Source organism: Babylonia areolata, chromosome 11 (assembly GCF_041734735.1).
Source record: "Babylonia areolata isolate BAREFJ2019XMU chromosome 11, ASM4173473v1, whole genome shotgun sequence".
Taxonomy (NCBI): Eukaryota; Metazoa; Mollusca; class Gastropoda; order Neogastropoda; family Buccinidae; genus Babylonia; species Babylonia areolata.
The window spans coordinates 13,267,419-13,290,017 of NC_134886.1; the positions used below are offsets into that span (position 1 = coordinate 13,267,419).

General features: G+C 40.3%; 1 protein-coding gene across 5 annotated transcripts in view; it reads right to left on the bottom strand.

Moving 5' to 3' along the window:
• Positions 1–703: 703 nt before the first annotated feature.
• The window catches only part of LOC143287550 (polyamine-transporting ATPase 13A3-like), a 188,200-nt gene continuing 166,304 nt past the window's right edge, over positions 704–22,599 (bottom strand). For all 5 annotated transcript variants that reach the window (XM_076595626.1, XM_076595625.1, XM_076595623.1 and 2 more), the window contains 3 exons: positions 17,378–17,466; positions 14,754–14,843; positions 704–13,684 (listed from right to left, as the gene is read on the bottom strand). In XM_076595626.1, coding sequence (XP_076451741.1) covers positions 13,496–13,684; positions 14,754–14,843; positions 17,378–17,466 — 368 coding nt within the window. In that variant the 3' untranslated portion in view covers positions 704–13,495. The remainder of the gene's footprint in view (positions 13,685–14,753; positions 14,844–17,377; positions 17,467–22,599) is intronic.

The following is a 22,599-nucleotide window of genomic DNA, read 5'->3' on the forward strand; positions in this document are numbered from 1 at the left end:
GCAGCCACGTTGACATGATCCAGAATGTTTTGCTTTACAAAATACATATAAATTGGCCAAAACATGCTGATATATTGCTCATAACAGGCATCAAGGTAGTGGACATTTGCATGGAAGTAAGTGTACTCAAGTACTGAGGCTGAACTGTTGATAATACACTACACTTTAATCCAAAATATATATCCATGATCAGAAGTAAAAGGCTTGAATGGGGGACTGGAGTCGCTTTGAAAGAATTAAAAATAATCGCATATAAACACTTTACCTTTTTCTCTCTTTCTCACACACACACACCCACATACAAATACATCCACTTTGCATAACAAACACTCTTTCTTTCTCACACACACCCACACACAAATACATCCAGTTTGCATAAATTCCTTTGAGCATTTCCTGACTGAAAAAGTACAATAATTTCATAATATTGCATCTGATCCCAGTGATCCCATGCCAAACACCTACAACCAGTGTGCACAGAACATCAGCAAGTGTCACTGTCAGAGTTTGCTGTTCCCTAACATTTTTCATGATCATTTCTTAGTTGCAGATCCCCTCACTGCACCTACAAATATTATTATATCTTCATTTTGCATGACCATGATGAACACTATGAAAGTTTGGGTCCTGGTAATTTCCTTTACAACAAGAAATAAGACTGACAAACAAGAGGAACTCTTACTGATCTGAATATCACCTGTAGACAATGGCAGAAAAAAAATCAGAAAAAAAAAAGATTTACCATGTGCTGCAGACACCTTTAGTACAAATGATTTATTCCAGAAAGATCTTCTAGAAAAGTTCATGTTCTTTATTGCAAGCCTCTGTCCAGTCATTCTGAAAGTACATTCTTCATCCACACAGCCCTGTCCATAGAGCTGGAAAGATGTTTGCTGTACATCCACACCATACACTTGAGGGTTAACAATCTTTTGACTCCAGTCTGGTTTCATAATCTTTTGACCTGGTCCATTTTAGTGAAGTGTCGGCCTTATTGGTGATAAAAGCTTTTAACACACATCATTATCACAACCAACCTCAAACTTTGCAAATGTTCACATAAACTGGCACAAGAATTACACTGACAAAAGATTCAAAGACAATAAATCTTCCCACAAAAGCTATCCACTTGAGATGCTTTTGCAAATAAAAAAATCTACTTCTTGTTAAATTAACTGTCTGAATTTCATGATTAAAGCGTGCAAATGAAACCAATACTTTTGTCAAACTTGTCAAATTAACTGACCAAAGATAATAATACTTTTGTCTGCAAATGAAAACCAAACTCTTGTCAAATTACAGACCAAATAAGATGATTTAAAGCTTTCCATACAATAAACCCCTCTCCAACATAACCCTCAGAAAATATTAATCGTCTTCCTCTGACAAACACTGACACCCACAAACAGTACACCCCAGGTCAGCAATGGGGGAAAACCAACTTGACAGGAAATGAGAGCATTCAGAAAGGTTGGGTATCATGATTACAAACTGGTAGGAAGAAAGGAAATATCACAGTGAAGATCATCATCACAAAGTCTCATGATGGACAAAAGTGAGCAAAACACTCAATGTTGACAACTTTTCTGATTACAACTGGCTGTAGACAATTACCGTCCATTCACAGCACAGCTCAATCCAGCGTCATACTTTTGGGTTAATTTATTTCCCTGATCAATCACAAATTCCCCGTCCAAGACTGCAGTACAAAACCTTGTCACTATATATCTTCCAGGCACTGTTCTATTTCCCACATGACGGCTGTCTGAGGATCTGATATCCATTTCACAACCTTCTTTGTTGATGCAGAAACTGTGAGGCTAAGGAGTCTGAGCTCTATCTACTTAAGATGTTCTTCAAGTACAGAGATTAGGGATCAACTTGGTGAAATACCTACTTCTGATTGGGTCAGACTGAGAGTGACTGGAAAATGACTAAATGAACTAATTTATAATGCATGTGATGATGTGCTTGTAAAACTGTCAGCTCAGACTTCAACCAAGACCTCAGGTAATTATATATTGTGACTGGTCAAACATCTCAATGTTTCAAAACAAAATTCAAAGCATGAGAAAATGTAAAATGTAGACCTCCACATAGCTTTTATTGCATGGTTCTGCAATGGGTCATCAGCTGATTAATTCAGGATTATTTGAGTCTTCCGGCCTTGAAACTTACTAAAAGCTAGTCTGGGTGCCAATGAGCATGTAATCATAACAGGAAGCTGGGTGCCAATGAGCATGTAATCATAACAGGAAGCTGATCCATGTCGCACTTTGGTTACAGTAAGATAACAAAACTTGCCCAATGTGGACATCACTTGGCATTTCATGTATTAACCCCTTCAATGCCAGGCATTATTTTAGCTTGTGCTTCCGATTTGCCAGGCATTTTTTTTGTTGTGAAGGGTAATAAGTAACAAAAAATCATAGCAACCAAACTACTGCAAGAAAGCAAAAATAACCCTACTTTTTTTCTTTTTTTTTTAAGGAAAATGAACAGTCTATCAATTTCTATAGTTTGAAGCTAACTCAACACACTGGTTAACAATGACTAAAATATAAACATAAGAAAAACATTTCACATACTTTCTGAACATGTAGATTGTTAGTAATAGCAGATGAATTGAACCTTGAAAATACATGAAAGCTAAAGACTGAATGTGTTGCTGTATCTTTTGTATACACAGTCATGAATATTCCACATTTCTGGAATTCTATGCATTTTCAGCCCATCATTCACACACAGCTTCTTGGCAACTGCATTAGAAATGTGGAAAGCAAACAGTTTCTTTTATTATTTTTTTTCAAGAGAAATGGAAATCAGTTACACACACATGTATGCACAAGTCCTTCACATGCCATGCCAGCCAGTGTCATGCCAACCCACCTCATGTTCACAATCAGACAGTATCAAAGAGGTTAACAGTGACCCAGTTGGCCCACAGTGCAGGGGAAGAGGGTGAGTACAGTTAAGATTTTTTCCTGCAGGGATAGCTGATCCCTTTATTTGATCAATGCCAGCGTGATTTTCAAAAAGCACACTTCAATAATTCAGGCTATGCATGACATTGTTCACCCCCTTCATCAGACACTCCTTTCCCTGCCCTGAATAATGGGACAGGTTATCTTTGAGGTAAATTCTGGGTCAGTCACAGAGCTATTCTTGGCCTCATGTCTGCTCTCTCTCCTTCTATTGCAACATCTAGCACTACAACTACTCCCACCCCCATCCTCTCTGCAAATCATCATTCTCACTTTCATTTGCATCAAGTGAACCATCTGACAAGATTTTGTCACCACCAACACAAACTGCATCATCTTCAGTGACTTGTAAAGCCTGTGCAATATCTTTGGTGACAAAATCACAGAGGGTGTTTGCAATATGCTGCTTGTTTGGAGCCACTGGAGCCAGATTGAGCTTCATCGTCCACTCTCTTTAAATTTTCTAAGAGGGATACTGTCAATTATATCCAGTAAATTACCATACAGAGTGTGACTGGCTGTTGGTCCTTGTGGATAATGAAAGTAGACATATCAAGCTTTTTGACTGGTGTTTTTTTTTTTTGGTTTTTTTTTGAAACACCAACTATTAAATGTAACTGAAAAATTCTGAAATGACTTGGACATATACATACATCATGCGGCAAAAAGTGATGCACTTTTGATGACGTAGATTTTTGTCATGGGGCACTGAAGAGGTTAAATAATTGCCATTCCAACATCCACACTGAATGTGTGTTCACAGCACAAAACTTAGGAAAGGAAAATAATCCATATGGTTCATGAAGAGACGAGTTAGGCAGGACTTCAGGTGCAATGTCCATATCACCAGGCAGCTCACTGCCACGCACACACAGCAACACTCTCTCACAGTCCTGGGTGGGACAGTCACCGCTATACAGAAAGAGTGAAACAGTAAAGAGTGGCCTGCCAACTGTGCTACTTGCAATTCCTTGCAGAGGTCAATGAGAGATTACAACATTTGCTTTTATTAACCTCTTCAGTGCCCAAACACACACACACACACACGCCTATATATATATATATATATATATATATATATATATATATATATGCTTCAAGATGTAGATGTATGAATCATTTCAGGATTTTTTGCAGCTGAGATGTCCTAACAGTGACTGAACAGAAAGCTTGATATATCGACTTTCATTATCCACGAGGAGCAACAGCCAATAAAGCTCTGTATCAGTATGGCAATAACTGGATATTACTGTCAGTGCCCCTCTCAGAAAATATCAAAATGGCAGACAACAAAGCATGTTGCAAAAACTCTTTGTGATTTTGTCACCCAAGATGTTTCAGAAGATTTACCAGTCACTGAAGATGATGAGGTTAGTGCTTGCAGTGACAAAATCTTGTCAGATGCTTTACAAGAATGCAAGTGAGAGTGAAGATTTGCAGAGGGTGGGGGGGGGGGGCAGCTGTATAGCTAGATGTTGCAATAAAAGGAGAGAGAGAGAGAGAGAGAGAGAGAGAGAGCAGGCAAAAGGCCAAGAATAGCTCTGTGGCTGACCTGGAGTTGACCTCAATGCCAACCTGTCCCTTTAACTGGGGCAGGGACTGAGGGAGAGATTGATGAAGGGGCTGGAACAGTGTTGTGTGTTACACGAGTCACTGAAGAAGTGTGGTTTTGAAAATCATGCTGACACTGATGAAAGAAGGGAATCAGCTATTGCCTGCAGGCAAAAATCTGAACAGTACTCATCCCCCTCCCCAGAACTGTGTGCCAACTGGGGTCACTGTTAACCCCTTTAATGTCTAAAAGTGAGCATGAGCTGAGTGGGTGTGGCACAGGCAGGTGAGGCACACAAAGGATGTGTGTGTGTGTGTGTGTGTGTGTGTGTGTGTGTGTGTTTTCTATTTCTCTTGAAAAATATGTACTAAAAGAAACAGTTTGCCAACTACATTTCTGATGCAGCTGCAGAGAAATTGTAAGTAAATGATGGGCTGATGATGTGTACAATAGCAGAACCTATTTTCTAGGTAAATTTCAGTTGCTTTTACTAACATTCTATACCATAATATATTCAGAAAGTATGTGAAATGTGTTTTCCTCACATTAATTTCATGGTTCACTCACTGCTGACTAGTGTGTTAAATATGCTTTTAACTATCAGATACTCGGTCTGTTTGTTTTCCTTTTCAGAAAAGTATGCGTTATGTATATTTCATTGCAGTTGTTTGCATATTATAGTTTTGTGTGTGTGTTTGTGTGTGTTTTGAGGGAAGTAAAACATCAAAGGCATTACATTACCAATACTGCCATTCAGCCAGAGGATACCTCACCACTGATTAATCCATGACAAAAAGAGTCCACAATGACATGACCCATGACAAGAATTAAAAAAAACAAGAGGGGCAAGGCCTTCAAGACTCACTTGTGATACACATTTTATCCCACAAAGGAATCATGAGAAGAAAAAGAAAAGGAGAGAGGGAAAAAAAAAGAGAGAGAAAAATGTGTTTCGTATTAACCAGTTGAGTGCCTATAAGACGTCAACTGTTGTCCTGCATAAAGTGTTGCCATAGTGCCCACAAGACAAGATGTCCACTAACGTCCTGCATATGTTCCAATTTTTCCTTCTTTGAAGTTTGGTTCTTATGCACATGAACAGACTGAATGGTCAGTTTGATGTGTTTGGATTATAAAAAATACTATTCAAATGAGCATACATCAGGCAGAAGACCCCATTCTTCTTGATGATTTGCTAACTGGACCATGTGGAATGCGAGTGGAAAGGGTGTTGCATCATTTGAAAAAAAGGCGTTGAAAACTTTGTCCAGTTAAGAAAGTGGTCCCAGTCAGTGGATTTACGCAATTCTGGACAGCTATAATGATGGAGAATGATGATTGGTTTGAACACAAAGGTGAATGACAATTACCGTGATGAAACTGACAGCCCATCTGATGCTAATTCAGTCTGTCTATACAATAAGACAGCATTTTTAGCAGGTGACTATGACTGACAGAATACATGCAGTGAGCACTGGAAAAGGGGGAGGAAAGGGAGGGGAGTGAAGACGATAGGCTGAATGCAAGCCAGAGGGTGTGGAAGTGGGCATGGCAATTCGATGTAAGTGAACTATTATTCCAATGCAATAATTGCTGGAAACGGACAACCACCAAATTCTCCACAATTTTCATGAATCGTGGGGTTGAAAATGCACTGGACGTGAAAGACTTGGGAAAGTATAAGCAGTTAAAAAGTTTGCCTGCTTTGTGTTTCTAAGAAAAATGACTGACTTTTCATATCAACTGTACCCATGCTTGTGATTGCTGGGACAGTTATTCACTTACACGTCTGCACAAGTTGTGATTTGTTTTCATTTTATAAACTTATAGCCCGTTTTAATTTCTTCTACAGTTCTACAGGTATAATCTGACTATAGGCATACTATTTCCAGCTGTATTTTGTTTGTTTTCTTTGTGGATGCCATTCTGTGGAAGTGGGAATTGACTTTTTTGTTGCACAAAATTATAATCTTCATTTTATATGCCTGAACAGTTATCTACAATCAAACTAACTGAATAAAAAGCCCAGGTTCAGAATATACATTCATTTTCCTTCACAATGATGTTTACTTTCTTTCTGCATCTCCCATAGTTTTTGTACAATAGTTTTTTTTAATGTATTATGCCCAAATGCTCAAAATTACCCCGCAAGGGGAGAACAATTTTTATTTTATTCTTAATTTATACAAAATTCTCTCGCACTGAACTGGTTAAACATCAATAAGCTTGAAAAAAAAAGGGGGGGAGGGGGGTGAGGGAGGCATCAGAGTAAGATTTATCCAAGTACATTAGGGTCAGAAGCAAGCAACGATAAAATGCATCTGCCATCTGACAACCAAAATTAATATTTACATGTTTTGTTTTTGCACCAAAAAATGATTACTGTCTTTGAGGTGATAACACCATTCAAATCATGTTATTTTGATGTATCTTGATTATTTAAGACCATTTTTTAAGGTTTGTGGTAAAGGAATTGTTGCCATCACCTCTGGCAAACTGCAACATGTAGCCATTTTCTCTACATCTGTGCACAGGTATACCAGGCTTACTGAAACTCCGTGAGAGCTACAGCTGGATCAATTTAAAAAAAAAGTTCATTCTAGTTGATTCAATATCCACTTTAAAATATTCATACGCAGTAAACACATCTGTCCAGAATGTGTATTTCTTTTCTCTTAATTGCGAACAAAACCCACACAATATCATGCCATCTTCAAACCCAAATATACATTCCAGCAACTGGGTAGAGCCTCATTGTAATTTTCTGGATAAGGTGTCTCAATGAAATAACCATTCATTATCCAGATATATCGCTTAATCCAGATGACTTACAACCTATTATTGGTATGATAGTAAAGATTTTCCCCCACTATGTTTGATCCAAATTTGGTAATTGCAGACACAGTAGTTTTAGAAAAAAATGCATCTGTTAAAATAGCCATGACACACACACTGACTGGACATACAAACAACCAAACATCAGGTTGTAACATAGACTCACTTTGTTTACACAAGTGAGTCAAAAAAGGACCATGAATTAGGATAAATGATAAAGAACAATAAGAATCACCTGTTATACACGCTTTATCCAGTAAAGAAAACATGAGGAAAAAAAACTGATTTAAAAAAATCATTAAAATGTGTTCTGTAATAAATATAAATAAGCTTGGGAGAAGAAATAAAATGCATACTAGCGGGATTGAACCATGCATGTTCAGTTCAGAAGCCAGTAGATAAAACTCACAGCGCTACAGCACATCTGATGTCATTCGAGCAAATTTAATATTTAAAGCTATGGGTTTTTTTTTTTTTTTTTTTTGTTTTTTTAAGCGTTATCAAGATATTACTGTATTTGAGGAAATAACACCATTTAAATCATGTTTTTTTTTAAAAGATAAATTGATTACTTAAATTCTTTTAATTTGGCAGTAAAGGAGATGTTGCCATCACCTCAGGCACATCAAAACATGCAGATCTGCACAGACCAGTCTAGGCAAGGCTGACCAAAACTGAAACGGTTCATTCAATTTTTCTTTTCTGGTCATTCTAGTTAATTCAGTGTCCACTTTAGACATAAGCAATAAACATGCTGTTGGTGTAGTTAGTGTCACTGTATGTGTTCTGTTCAGAATTTGTATTTTTCTTTTCTTTTAATTGTGAACAAGAAAAATGATGCCATTACAAACCCAAACATAACCAACGTTCCAGCAAGTGGGATACAGGATTTTGTCTTTTTTTCCACATGAATCAAGCCTCAATGAAATATATGTCATATGGAAATTTGGCTTAATTTGGAAGACTTACAACCTTTTATTGGTATGACGTGAACATTTTTTCATACTATGTTTAATCTAAATTTGGTACTGGCAGACAAGTATTTCCAGAGAAAATGGCAATGTTGAAGTTTAGCTTGGATACACAGAGATACATACAGACACACACACACAGAGACAACTGAACATCAGGTTATAACATAGACTCACTTTGTTTGCACAAGTGAGTCAAAAATGATGGAGGAAGGCACTTCCTGTTTAGCAATATACACATAACATGACTGTGTTCTGTATTTCTGCATCTCAACAGCACCACAGTTACACAAACATTTGTTGAATGTATCAAGGCACTATTTGTTCACACACTGATATACTGGGCCATCACCATAGTTATCTTAATCTTTTGTTGCTTGTACCCCAGCCAACCACACAGGGCCATATCAGGGCTGCAAAAATAAACAATGATCCCACAAAATCTGAAAAAGCTACAATACAAACAAAAGAACACCTGGAAAAGAAAACTAGGCACAAGTATAGCCACACCCATGCATGACACAATGACCAAAGTTCCCAACAATACAAAACACTTGTTCCACTGAATACTGCCTTTGTCGACCGCTGTCTTTCTTCCAGTGATGATACAAACACTGATACTGATGATAAGTAAACATACCAAATGTGAGCATCTTCAGGGATTCATGCACTCCTCTATTACAGCAAACACTATTTTTCTCTACATTCACACACACACATACCTCTCACACAGATTATACCAGCCTCATATGTGTCACTTGGTTTGGTAAGTTTTCATAAAATTTAAAACACAAATTCATACACTGGTATCACTTTGTTGTTAACCAGTTGAGTGCCTATAAGACGACAGCTGATGTCCTGCAAAAAGGGTTGCTATTGTGCCTATAAGAAGATGTCTAATGATGTCCTGCATGTATTTCATTTTTCCTTCATCAGAGTTTAGTACAATGAACATACATACTCTGAATGGTTAGTTTAATGTGTTTTCTTGACAATGATTTGCTCAGAGGACCACCTGAAGTGCACATGTAAAGAGGGTTTGCCTGACATACACAATGCATCAGACACAGTGACGAAACTGATAACAAAATCCAACTTTCTTCAGTCCACCTATCCAGTCAGACATCATTTCCAAGTTTTCTGAGTGAGTGACCATGTTAGACAGTTAAGCTGCGGTACTTTCATGCAGTTTGAGAAGAGGGGGGAGGAGAGACGGAGGAGTGGTGTCAGACGATAGGTCAAAGGCCAGACAGACAGCGGGGTCAAAAAAGACATGGCCCTGCTGTCAATGAATTCTCTTTTCACAGTGATCAACTGCCGGGAATGGCTACTGCCAATCATCCACAATTTTGAAACCAAGAGTTGACAGATAACAGAAGGGAATCACATGTTTGTTTCTTTTTTTTTAATTTTTCATGCTTTTTGTCACTGATCAGCTGACCAATTTATTTCAAAGGAAAAAAACTGGATGCACAGCAAACACTTTGTTGTATCAGTTTCAACCAGGAACAAGAGAATATCATCAAAGCCCTCTCTCCTCTAAAGGGGGACGCTCTTAGGTGCAAGAAAAGCCTGACAGCTCAATCTGATAACGTGATGGACTTTCTATCTTGACGAACCTACGTACGTCGTTGCTGGGACAATTATTTACTTTCATGATTGCAAGTGTTGTGATTGTTATCATAAGTTTATAAGCCATTTTCTTTTCTTTTACAGGTACATGTATATATCAGACTATAAGCATGCTACTTCCAGCTGTATTTTGTTTGTTTTCTTTCTTGGTGTCATTCTGTAGAGGTTGATTTTGTTTTTACTGCACAAAAAATTAGTCTTCATTTTGAAATGCCTAAATAGTTGTCTAAGGTTCAAAATGACTGAGGATAAAAAGCCTGGATTTAGAATCCACATTCATTTTCCTTCACAAAAATGTTTACTTTCGTTCCGTATCTCCTATAGTTTTTGTGCTAACATTTTTATTTTATTTTAAATTTACAACTGAATCCTCAAAATTCCCTGGCAAGGGGAGAGCACTTAAAAAAACCCCACAAAATTCTATGGCACTGACCAGGTCAATTCATAGCAAATTCTGGGTATCAGAATACACACACATATACTGGCATCAGTTAAAATTTAAAACCAAATTCAGCATCTTGCACACATAAAAAATTCTACATTTGACAAAAAATGATAAGCTTTACGCAAATATCAAATTCAAATGACACATATTCACAAGCACACTCTTTCTCTCTCTCTCCATCTCACACACACATACATATACTGATATCTCTTCATTGCACATTTTATACCAAACACTAGATACTGTTTACACACATACTGATATCACTTCAAGTTATCACTTAATAACAAATCCTATGTCTTGCACACACACACACACACACACACAAACCCCTTTCTGATGTGTACATCCCTCAACAGGCCATGTTATGTCCTGACACATGACTGCCACTTGTTTCTGGTGTAAGGAACATGGAACAGCAGCAGCCATCCTCACAACCAGCTTCCACACGTGACCAAACAAAATTCCATTTTTTTCCCAGCCAGACTGAAAAAGTCTTATTAAGTTATCACTTAATAACAAATCCTATGTCTTGCACACACACACACACACACACACACACACAGACGCACACACAAACCCCTTTCTGATGATCTCTCACGCTTCCAGACAAATCTGACATAAGCAGACAAGGCAGTTCACACATGCAAAACTGTTCCATTACACAAGACACAGACACTCAGTCACTGGTGCAATCTCACCTGCAGGACCAGGTCTGTGGACACTTACTGGGCCATGTACCAACCTGTGGATGTTAGAGAATAAACTATTGTATTGTTACTTCTTCTCACACAGATTTCTGTGTAAAATGTGGACCGCTCTCCCGCCGATGACTCATCACCACGCTGCAGTGCCCTTTTTTTCTTTCTTTTTTTCTGTTGTTGTATGAAATGTGTATATGTTTTACTATCAAAGTGGATTTTTCTTCAACAGAAATCTGAAATGTGTTTATGTTTTATTATCAAAGTGGATTTTTCTTCAACAGTTTTCCCAGAGACAACCCATTTGTTGCCATGGATTCTTTTACGTACAATTAAGAGCATGCTGCACACAGGGTCACTCTTTATCTTCTCATTCAAATGGCCAGCACCCAGACCACCATTCAGGTGTTGTGGAAGGAAAGAGTAAAAATCCTGGTCTGAATATAGGGACTCAAACCTGAGACACCAAAACTGATGCATTTCCACTAAACCATGGCTCAAAACAGTTCTGCTGTGTGTACATCCCTCAACAGGCCATGTTATGTCCTGACACATGACTGCCACTTGTTTCTGGTGTAAGGAACATGGAACAGCAGCAGCCATCCTCACAACCAGCTTCCCACACGTGACCAAACAAAATTCCATTTTTTTTCCCAGCCAGACTGAAAAATTTCCATACCAAACACAAAGCAAAACTGAATTTAAAAAAAGAAAAGAAAAAAAGAGTCTCCTACTCCTCTAACAAAAGAGATTGGCAGATATCCCAGTACTGATGTTCAATTTTCATTTTTTTGGTCAAGGGTTTTATCAAAATTCCAATACTTTCACCAGCCAAGGAGCGAAACATATTTTCCAGCCATGGAAATGGTTCTCTCATTTTTCTAGGACTTTTTCCTGACTTCCATGACTCTGTAGGAACCCTGCTCAACATTCATCATCACTCCTGTTCATACACTTCATTCCCCACTTTATCTCCACATCATACACTTTGCATCCATCCCTCTTAGCAAATGTGAAATCCCAACTGGCTCAAATATTGTGTTGCCAATGTAGTAAGTGACTCTCCAATTCTTAATTCAGCACAGAACACAGGGGAGATGAATTATGCAAGTTCCAATAACAAGTGGAACATGTGGTGATTCCCATTTCATTGGTCACAAATAAAATCTATCAACAGTCACAAACAGAAATACCTTCACTCTTCACAGCCAGATGCTAAGATAAAAAAAAGAAAAGAAGAAAGCAAGGGGGCTGGATGCGAAAGGACTCAAGTACTGATGTATCAAGCTATTTCTCAACACCTGTACAAGTCCTGTAATACTTAAAATGACTGAGCACTAGATTTGTTCCCCTAGAATACTACAAGCAAATTGTAAGTACTCAGCATAATGATAGAAACAAAATGTCCACAAAAGCACAACAACAACAACAACAACAAAAATCTGAGCAAACTCTTGAAGATGAAATTATTGGTACCTGTCAACACCTTGGGATTAAACAAGAACAACAAATGTCTGTTACTTCAGCAGTTAGCCACTGACAAAATCTACAGAAGTTGAAAAGAAAATCAGTTATTATTTTAGCAACAGTTTCAGTTTCTCACAGAGGTGTCACTGTATTCGGGCAAATCCATATACGCTACTACACCAAATCTCTTGGGCAGATGACTGACCAGTAGCACAACCCAATGTGCTTAGTCAGGCCTTAAGTGCATACATATATATTTGTGTACCTATCAAAGTGGATTTCTTCTCAGGTCAGAATTTTGCCAGAGGACAACATTCTTGTTGCCATGGGTTCTTTTTCAGTGCGCCAAGTGCGTGCTGCACACAGGACCTCGGTTTACCATCTAATCTGAATGACTAGACACTCAGTTTGATTTTCCAGTCACACTTGGGAGAGCGGGATTTGAACCCAGACCCTCACAGACTCTCTGTATTGGCAGATGAGCGTCTTAACCATTCTGCCACCTTCTTCCTTGACCAACAGAAACTACAGAAATTTTAAAAAAATCAGTGATTAATACTGCTGAAGTGGTTGAAAAAAACCTGTAAGAAACAACCAAAACAGAAACTGGCAATAATTCTATGTGACTACATAATTACAGAAGAACACAAGTCACAAACTACCCAGCACAATTATATTCACCAAAAGAAAAATTTAGAAAAATGAAAATAGGAAAGCTACAACAAGTAATGTTCAATCTTACCAATGTCAGGAATACAAAAACCTCAAATTCAAATCATTCCAACCAATGGAAAAGTCACAACACCGCCAAAGCTGAACTTGAAAAAAAACAAAAAACAACAACCAATAAATAAACAAACAAAAAAAGAATTGATATCAACACTGAACTGTTGCCATGAAAATAGTTGTCAGTGTGCTGTACTGTTGATGGTGATGGTGACGTTATTTCTGGAGTTGGCTGAGGCAACAGTGGTTTGGCCAATGGGGGGCCAATCCTCAGACATGATGGCATCGCGAATGACCTTGTAGCGTGAACGCTCTTTGTGCTGGACAGCCCGGTAACAGAACTTCATCAGCCCGCTGTCCACAAAAAGCCACTGCACAGACAGTGTCACTCCCTTAGTGGTCATCTTACCCATGTCAGTCAATGCAGGACACATGCCAGCCCTTCAACCTATCTTGTACACAGCCTATCACGACACACATCAATACTAAGTGTTGCCTTCTACCCATCTTGTACACAGCCTATCACGACACACATCACTACTATGTGTTGCCTTCTACCCATCTTGTACACAGCCTATCACGACACACATCACTACCATGTGTTGCCTTCTACCCATCTTGTACACAGCCTATCATGACACACATCACTACCATGTGTTGCCTTCTACCCATCTTGTACACAGCCTATCACAACACACATCACTACCATGTGTTGCCTTCTACCCATCTTGTACACAGCCTATCATGACACACATCACTACCATGTGTTGCCTTCTACCCATCTTGTACACAGCCTATCACGACACACATCACTACCATGTGTTGCCTTCTACCCATCTTGTACACAGCCTATCATGACACACATCACTACCATGTGTTGCCTTCTACCCATCTTGTACACAGCCTATCATGACACACATCACTACTATGTGTTGCCTTCTACCCATCTTGTACACAGCCTATCACGACACACATCACTACTATGTGTTGCCTTCTACCCATCTTGTACACAGCCTATCATGACACACATCACTACCATGTGTTGCCTTCTACCCATCTTGTACACAGCCTATCATGACACACATCACTACTATGTGTTGCCTTCTACCCATCTTGTACACAGCCTATCACGACACACATCACTACCATGTGTTGCCTTCTACCCATCTTTCACTTTCTTACATTTTGATGTATTTATTTTGTGTCATTCTTTTGTTTTATTCTATGTTTATGTTTTCTGGTAAGTGTACCATTTCTTCAGTGTACTTATTTACACCCATATACACTTTTGATTTAAAGCATACAAACACACACACAAACATTCACACACACACACACACACACACACACACACACACACACACTCATACACACACACACACACACGCCCGTACACTCACATCCACACACACACTCGCACACACACACACACACTGATACCTCCACAAGGCCGGAGACGATAAGGAAAGAGGTGCTGATGCAGAAGATGGTCAATCTGAAGGTGAAATCCACTGTGTGCAGGGGCTTCATCTGCATGTGCGTGACACACAGATACACACACCACTCTCAGTACCACCACCCTTCAAATGTCACAAATGACTCCAAAAGCACAGACTGATACAACATTATAGTATGAAAAATATTACAGTATGATATATTTTGCCTTTTCTCTCACTGTAATTGCTGTACAGGCATGACTGTATATGACATTTACTGTAAGCATTCAATAAAATCATGTGTTTTATGTATTTGTCTTGAAATTTAAATGACTATGATTCTCGTATATGGTTTATGAAACAAACACCACAAATAAATATATCTTAATGGAGATAAGTATTCTGAATTCTATGTATACTCTTTTCACATGAACAATTTAAAACAGGCCCTATGCTTCTTCCTGGTTCCTCTTTGAACAGTTGTACTTTAAAAAAATTACCTGTGCAGAGTGTGTGTGCATGTTCACGTGTGTGTGCATGCGTACATGCATGCATGTGTATGTGTGTTTGTGTGCGAGCATGTATGTGTGTGTGTGTGTGTGTGAGTGCATGTATGTGTGCATGTATATGTGTGTGTGCTTATGTGCGTGCGTGTGTGTGTGTGTGTGTGTGTGTGTGTGTGTGCATGAAAGAAAAAGTGTCTGTGCACCAATCCCCTCTCCCTCACCTGTGGTCAGTGCCCCACCAATCCTTTCATCCATCTCCCCTCCTTCCAGACCAACACCACAATATGACAGTAATACAACTGTAGGACTAATCTCTTTCCAAAATGTGGCAATAGCTCTCTGAACATAGCATACACATGTGTAACCTCCACACTGTGGCAGTGTCCAGATGCATAACATGTCACACAGCACACACAGACAGCTGTAACCCAAAGACTTTCACAACACACTGTGATCCAACACAACACTTTACACAGCGCACACAAACTGTGGCTTAACACTCCACACAGCACACACACACACTGTGACCTAACACTCCACACAACACACACATAAACTGTGACCTAACACTCCACACAGCACACACATAAACTGTGACCTAACACTCCACACAACACACACATAAACTGTGACCTAACACTCCACACAACACACACATAAACTGTGACCTAACACTCCACACAACACACACACACTGTGACCTAACACTCCACACAACACACACACACTGTGACCTAACACTCCACACAGCACACACATAAACTGTGACCTAACACTCCACACAGCACACACACACACTGTGACCTAACACTCCACACAACACACACACAAACTGTGACATAACACTCCACACACACAAACTGTGACCTAACACTCCACACAAAAAGTGACCTAACACTCCACACAAACTGTGACCTAACACTCCACACACACAATGTGACCTAACACTCCACACAACACACACACAAACTGTGACCTAACACTCCACACAACACACAAACTGTGACCTAACACTCCACACACACAAACTGTGACCTAACACTCCACACAACACACACACTGTGACCTAACACTCCACACACACAAACTGTGACCTAACACTCCACACAACACACACACACAATGTGACCTAACACTCCACACACACAAACTGTGACCTGACACTCCACACAGCACACACACTGTGACCTAACACTCCACACACACAAACTGTGACCTAACACTCCACACACACAAACTGTGACCTAACACTCCACACAACACACAAACTGTGACCTAACACTCCACACAGCACACAAACTGTGACCTGACACTCCACACAGCACACACACACAATGTGACCTAACACTCCACACACACAAACTGTGACATGACACTCCACACAGCACACACACACACACTGTAACCTAACACTCCACACAGCACACACACAAACTGTGACCTAACACTCCACACAGCACACACACAAACTGTGACCTAACACTCCACACAGCACACACACAATGTGACCTAACACTCCACACAGCACACACACACAATGTGACCTAACACTCCACACAGCACACACACAATGTGACCTAACACTCCACACAGCACACACACAATGTGACCTAACACTCCACACAGCACACACACAATGTGACCTAACACTCCACACAGCACACACACACTGTGACCTAACACTCCACACAGCACACACACACTGTGACCTAACACTCCACACAGCACACACACACTGTGACCTAACACTCCACACAGCACACACACAAACTGTGACCTAACACTCCACACAGCACACACACACACTGTGACCTAACACTCCACACAGCACACACACACAATGTGACCTAACACTCCACACAGCACACACACACTGTGACCTAACACTCCACACAGCACACACACAATGTGACCTAACACTCCACACAGCACACACACAAACTGTGACCTAACACTCCACACAGCACACACACAATGTGACCTAACACTCCACACAGCACACACACAATGTGACCTAACACTCCACACAGCACACACACAAACTGTGACCTAACACTCCACACAGCACACACACAATGTGACCTAACACTCCACACAGCACACACAGAGGAAAGTAACTTACATCAATGAAGTTTTCTACAGGCTCCAGGGGCAGCAGCAGCATGAAGGCAGACAGGGCGTACAGCAGGATGATGGACACCAGGAAGGGTACTGAAACACCACATGGTATCACCTGTCACATCTGTACTGAAACACAACACGGTATCACCTGTCACATCTGTACTGAAACACCACAACACAGTATCACCTGTCACATCTGTACTGAAACACCACATGGTATCACCTGTCACATCTGTACTGAAACACAACACGGTATCACCTGTCACATCTGTACTGAAACACAACACGGTATCACCTGTCACATCTGTACTGAAACACCACATGGTATCACCTGTCACATCTGTACTGAAACACCACATGGTATCACCTGTCACATCTGTACTGAAACACCACATGGTATCACCTGTCACATCTGTACTGAAACACCACAACACAGTATCACCTGTCACATCTGTACTGAAACACCACATGGTATCACCTGTCACATCTGTACTGAAACACAACACAGTATCACCTGTCACATCTGTACTGAAACACAACACGGTATCACCTGTCACATCTGTACTGAAACACCACAACACAGTATCACCTGTCACATCTGTACTGAAACACCACATGGTATCACCTGTCACATCTGTACTGAAACACAACACGGTATCACCTGTCACATCTGTACTGAAACACCACATGGTATCACCTGTCACATCTGTACTGAAACACCACATGGTATCACCTGTCACATCTGTACTGAAACACCACATGGTATCACCTGTCACATCTGTACTGAAACACCACATGGTATCACCTGTCACATCTGTACTGAAACACAACACGGTATCACCTGTCACATCTGTACTGAAACACAACACGGTATCACCTGTCACATCTGTACTGAAACACCACATGGTATCACCTGTCACATCTGTACAGAAACACCACAACACAGTATCACCTGTCACATCTGTACTGAAACACAACACGGTATCACCTGTCACGTCTGTACTGAAACACCACATCACAGTATCACCTGTCACATCCGTACAGAAACACCACATGGTATCACGTGTCACATCTGTACAGAAACACAACACGGTATCACCTGTCACATCTGTACTGAAACACCACAACATGGTATCGCCTGTCACATCTGTACTGAAACACAACATGGTATCACCTGTTACATCTGTACTGAAACACAACATGGTATCACCTGTGACATCTGTACTGAAACACCACATGGTATCACCTGTCACATCTGTACTGAAACACAACATCGTATCACCTGTCACATCTGTACTGAAACACCACAACATGGTATTGCCTGCAGGGGTGCAAGTGGAAAAAAGTGGCAAGACTGAAGTCCGGTCTAGGGGGTCTGGGGGAGTGCCGTAAGCTCCCCCAGCGGAGTCCGGGGCGGAGCCCCGGCCGCCAACGCATTTCGTGCATTTTCCTGCTCTCTCAGGGCCTCTCAGAGTGCCTTTCAAGAAGAAAATATTTATATTTTTGGCAAGGAAAATTTATGGATTTTAGGTAATGCTTTTAATGGACTAAGTTTTTAAAATCAGATTTTAAGTATTATTAACCTTATGACTCATATGAGAGAAAGAGATTGCAGTGAGTCCTGATGAAAGTAACAAGCATACCTTCAATAGTGGCATTTCCCCCCTTACACTGGTTATATTACAGCTTACTAACAGTATCTTGTCTGGCAAATTAACAGAAGGAAAGCTTGATAAAAACAGTAACGTTTGTAACTTTTCAATTATTAGTATCTGAACATGACATGCAGAATAAAAGTTGTTAGTCATTGGATAAACAATAAAACAAAACAAATTTGGTGTGCTTGTGAGTGTTTGAGAGGCTTCTTACCTGTCAAAAACGTGGAAATTCTAGAGGTGAAAACAGGTGGCTCAGAGTGGTGGACAGGAAAAAGTACTCCAAGAGCTGCTTACAGTTTTAGCAATGTCAATAATGTTCCACAGAATCCCCAGAAAACATTTCAGCTGTGCAGTATGTAATAAAGTCATTGCATTTTACACAGGTGTCTTCCAAGCAGGTAACCCAAGTAAGAATTGAAGTAGAGAACTTTCTTTTCACACCGAAGTCACTTACTGAAAGTATAAACAACACTAAAACAGTCACTGTCAACAGTATACCTATCATATAAAATTCGATGAACAATGAAAAAAAAAATCAAAAGGTTTAGGAAATACAAATCAATTTGTAAGGAACTTCAGTTGTATCTGTGTGTGTGCCTCAAAGTTGATCAAGCCAACCTTTTATATACCTTTGTTTTAACTGGCAATTGAGATTATTTATTCAACTCTTGCTTTCTTTGAAAAGAACTGCCTGATGTCAGCTGACCCCCTTTTCTTCTGTGCTGTCAGAGAAGTGTTAGACATTCTTGGTCCATTAGTTTTGGGGAGACATGCGACAAAATGGTTTGGTCGCCAAACTCTTTCAACTCTTCCCATTCTTGTCCACATAATGCCTGGAACTGATCTGACCTCGCTGTCATTCTCAAAAATTCTGGGATGGAAAACCTTGTTCAAGTGATTTCTATTCAGCCCCTCTTCCCCATACTCCTCCAACCAATCATTCTGTATCTTGGGGTATATAGACATTAATGGTGTTTGAAGCACAGATGCTGCTGCATGGATTTGCCAAACTCCCATTTCTTTTCCTTGATGACACATGCTCGCCACTTCCTTCCGGAAAATGTCTTTGATTGTCAATGGAGATAAATCTTGCATCTCAAAAAAGTCAGAACTCATTGCATAAGCTTTAGACACAGAGAGACTGGTATAATGGTCCTCATGGGCTGCCATTTCAACAATAATTCTGGTTCGCAGTTCTTGGTGATGATCTTGAGTACCGTATGCAAGAACAGATACTGATCTTGGTAAACAGTTTCCATCTCCTGTTATTTCAACAGGTTCCAGATGATCTGGGGCATCCTCGGGGTAAAGATCCTTTGAGATTCTGTCAGCATGGTAAAGAGTGCTATCGAACTCTGAATACAGTCCTATACTGCTGGATTTGTAGGCTTCATGTTTCTCTGCTTTTACAGCAAGTACCTTTAAGTCATAAAATGAATGAGTTGCAGCATTCTGAAGTCTTGTTTGTAATGTAAAAAAGCTCTTCCTTGCATTCACATCTGAGGGTTGGGATGGTTGAGTTGAGGGTGTGGGGTTGGGTGGTTGACTTGGCGTACTAAATGGTTGAGTTGAGGGTGTGGGATTGGATGGTTGACTTGGCGGTCTGGATCGTTGAGTTGAGGGTTTGGGATTGATTGGTTGACTTGACGGTCTGGATGGTTGAGTTGAGGGTTTGGGATTGGGTGGTTGACTTGACGGTCTGGATGGCATACGCCCTGGGCCACATCCCACTTGATTTTGGCGCTTTTTTGTACTGTGGGCTCTTTGAACTTCTTTGGCATTACGAATTCTTTCTTCCAAGATATCCTTCTTCTTCTTTTTCTTCGAACTCTGGAAAGCCAAGTAAGTAGTGTAGGAGTTTGTTGTCATCATGCGCATCTTGTGCTTGATCTTCAATGTACAGCTTTTCTCTTTCAAGCTTTTAAGGGCAGATTTTGTCAATGCAACTGCTTCATAATTTTCTGGTTCAATCTTTGCTCGGTCACGCTCAATGATATCGTCCATTATATTGAAAGTTCCTTCTATGAGGGGTCCAGTAAAAACAGATAAGCATGCAGAGGCCAGTTTGGAGAGATAGGGGTACAAGGGCTCATTGCTGTCTTCCTTCTTAAGTTCACTAATCTTGCCCCACCAATCAGTGTCAATTCTTTCATTGTCTCTATATGATGGAAGGTAGCCATCAAGTTTGGTATCGTTTACATATTGCCGAGCTTCTTTCTGCAGTTCCCCTAACTCATCTTGCTGAATGACATTAGGCAGTAGTTGTGCAAGATTTGTCAATCCATTGAAGGTGTCCTCTTTCCCTCTTAACTCTGGATCAAATGCAGAGAGGTTGCTCAAGACAACATGACGAAGGGGTAACTTGTTCTGCAATGCATAGCATGCATCTTCATAGCCTTGCCGCAGGTTATCTTGGAACTTTGCCATCCAGTGCCTCTTTTCAAACCTGCATTTCTTGTAGGAATCCCAAGCATAAGATCCAACGTACAGCTTTTCATCTGTCAGCTGAATGCTTTGATCCTTGACATCAATCTTCAACAGCTTTGCAATGGAAGGCTTCAATCGCTGTGGCATGTTGTCAGACTTGATAAAGAGCCCAATAAACTGCTCAGTCAGCTTGTAGATATTGGCATGTAGCTCGTGAACGAGAGGCTTCTCACTCTGATGAATTTTCACAAACTTCTGAAACTCTGGTAGAACCCCTCTATACACATCAAGGAGCAGCAGTGTACGCTCTCGGTTCCTGAAGAGCCTGGTCAGGATTAAGTCTCTCCTATTCGATGATTCATTTGCACATGCTTTGTTTTGGCGGTGGATCTCTTCCAAACGCCTACGCTCGTCTTCATTGACTCCATGTTTCGACAAAATGTCCTCATACTCTTGCTCATGTTCCTTCTTTTCTGAACTGTCAGATACCCATAAAAGTACAGGAACATGGGTGCCTGTAGGTACTGAAGCCGGTTAGACACTTCAATCATTTGAAGGAAACGACTGCCGACAGGTCGAATGGGAACTCTTGGTGTGATGTCAAGTAGTTGGCATACTTCTGTGAACAGCTCCTGGGCCTTGGCACTTGCCTTGTTCAATTCATAGAAAATGTTGCTGGCAAAGTCTTCCAGGTAATTTTCAAATGGGGCACAAAATGCCTTAGCTGCGTTAGAAACAATATGCACACAATCTCCATGGATATCCAACAAGTTTGGATTTTCATTTCTTAGTAAAGTCTCAAGTCCTCCCTTTTTTCCCCTCATCACATTGCAATTGTCAAGAAGAACTGACACCATGTTGTCAACTGGGATAGGTGGGATGCCGAGCTCTTCATCGCCATTCAAAACTTCAAGAACCATTGCAAGTAAGTTTTCTGCGTTTGCTAAGTTGCACACAAAACTGCCAAGTAGTTGAGTTTTGACGGTTTTCTGTTCAGGACACATGTAACGGACAAGGATGTTGGTTACTTTCTGATTCTTTTCATTGGTTGACTCGTCGATATTCAGGCTGAATGGCACTGCTTGAAGGACCCCATGCAATTCAGACTTCAAAGCACGTGCAATGCCGTGTGTCAGGT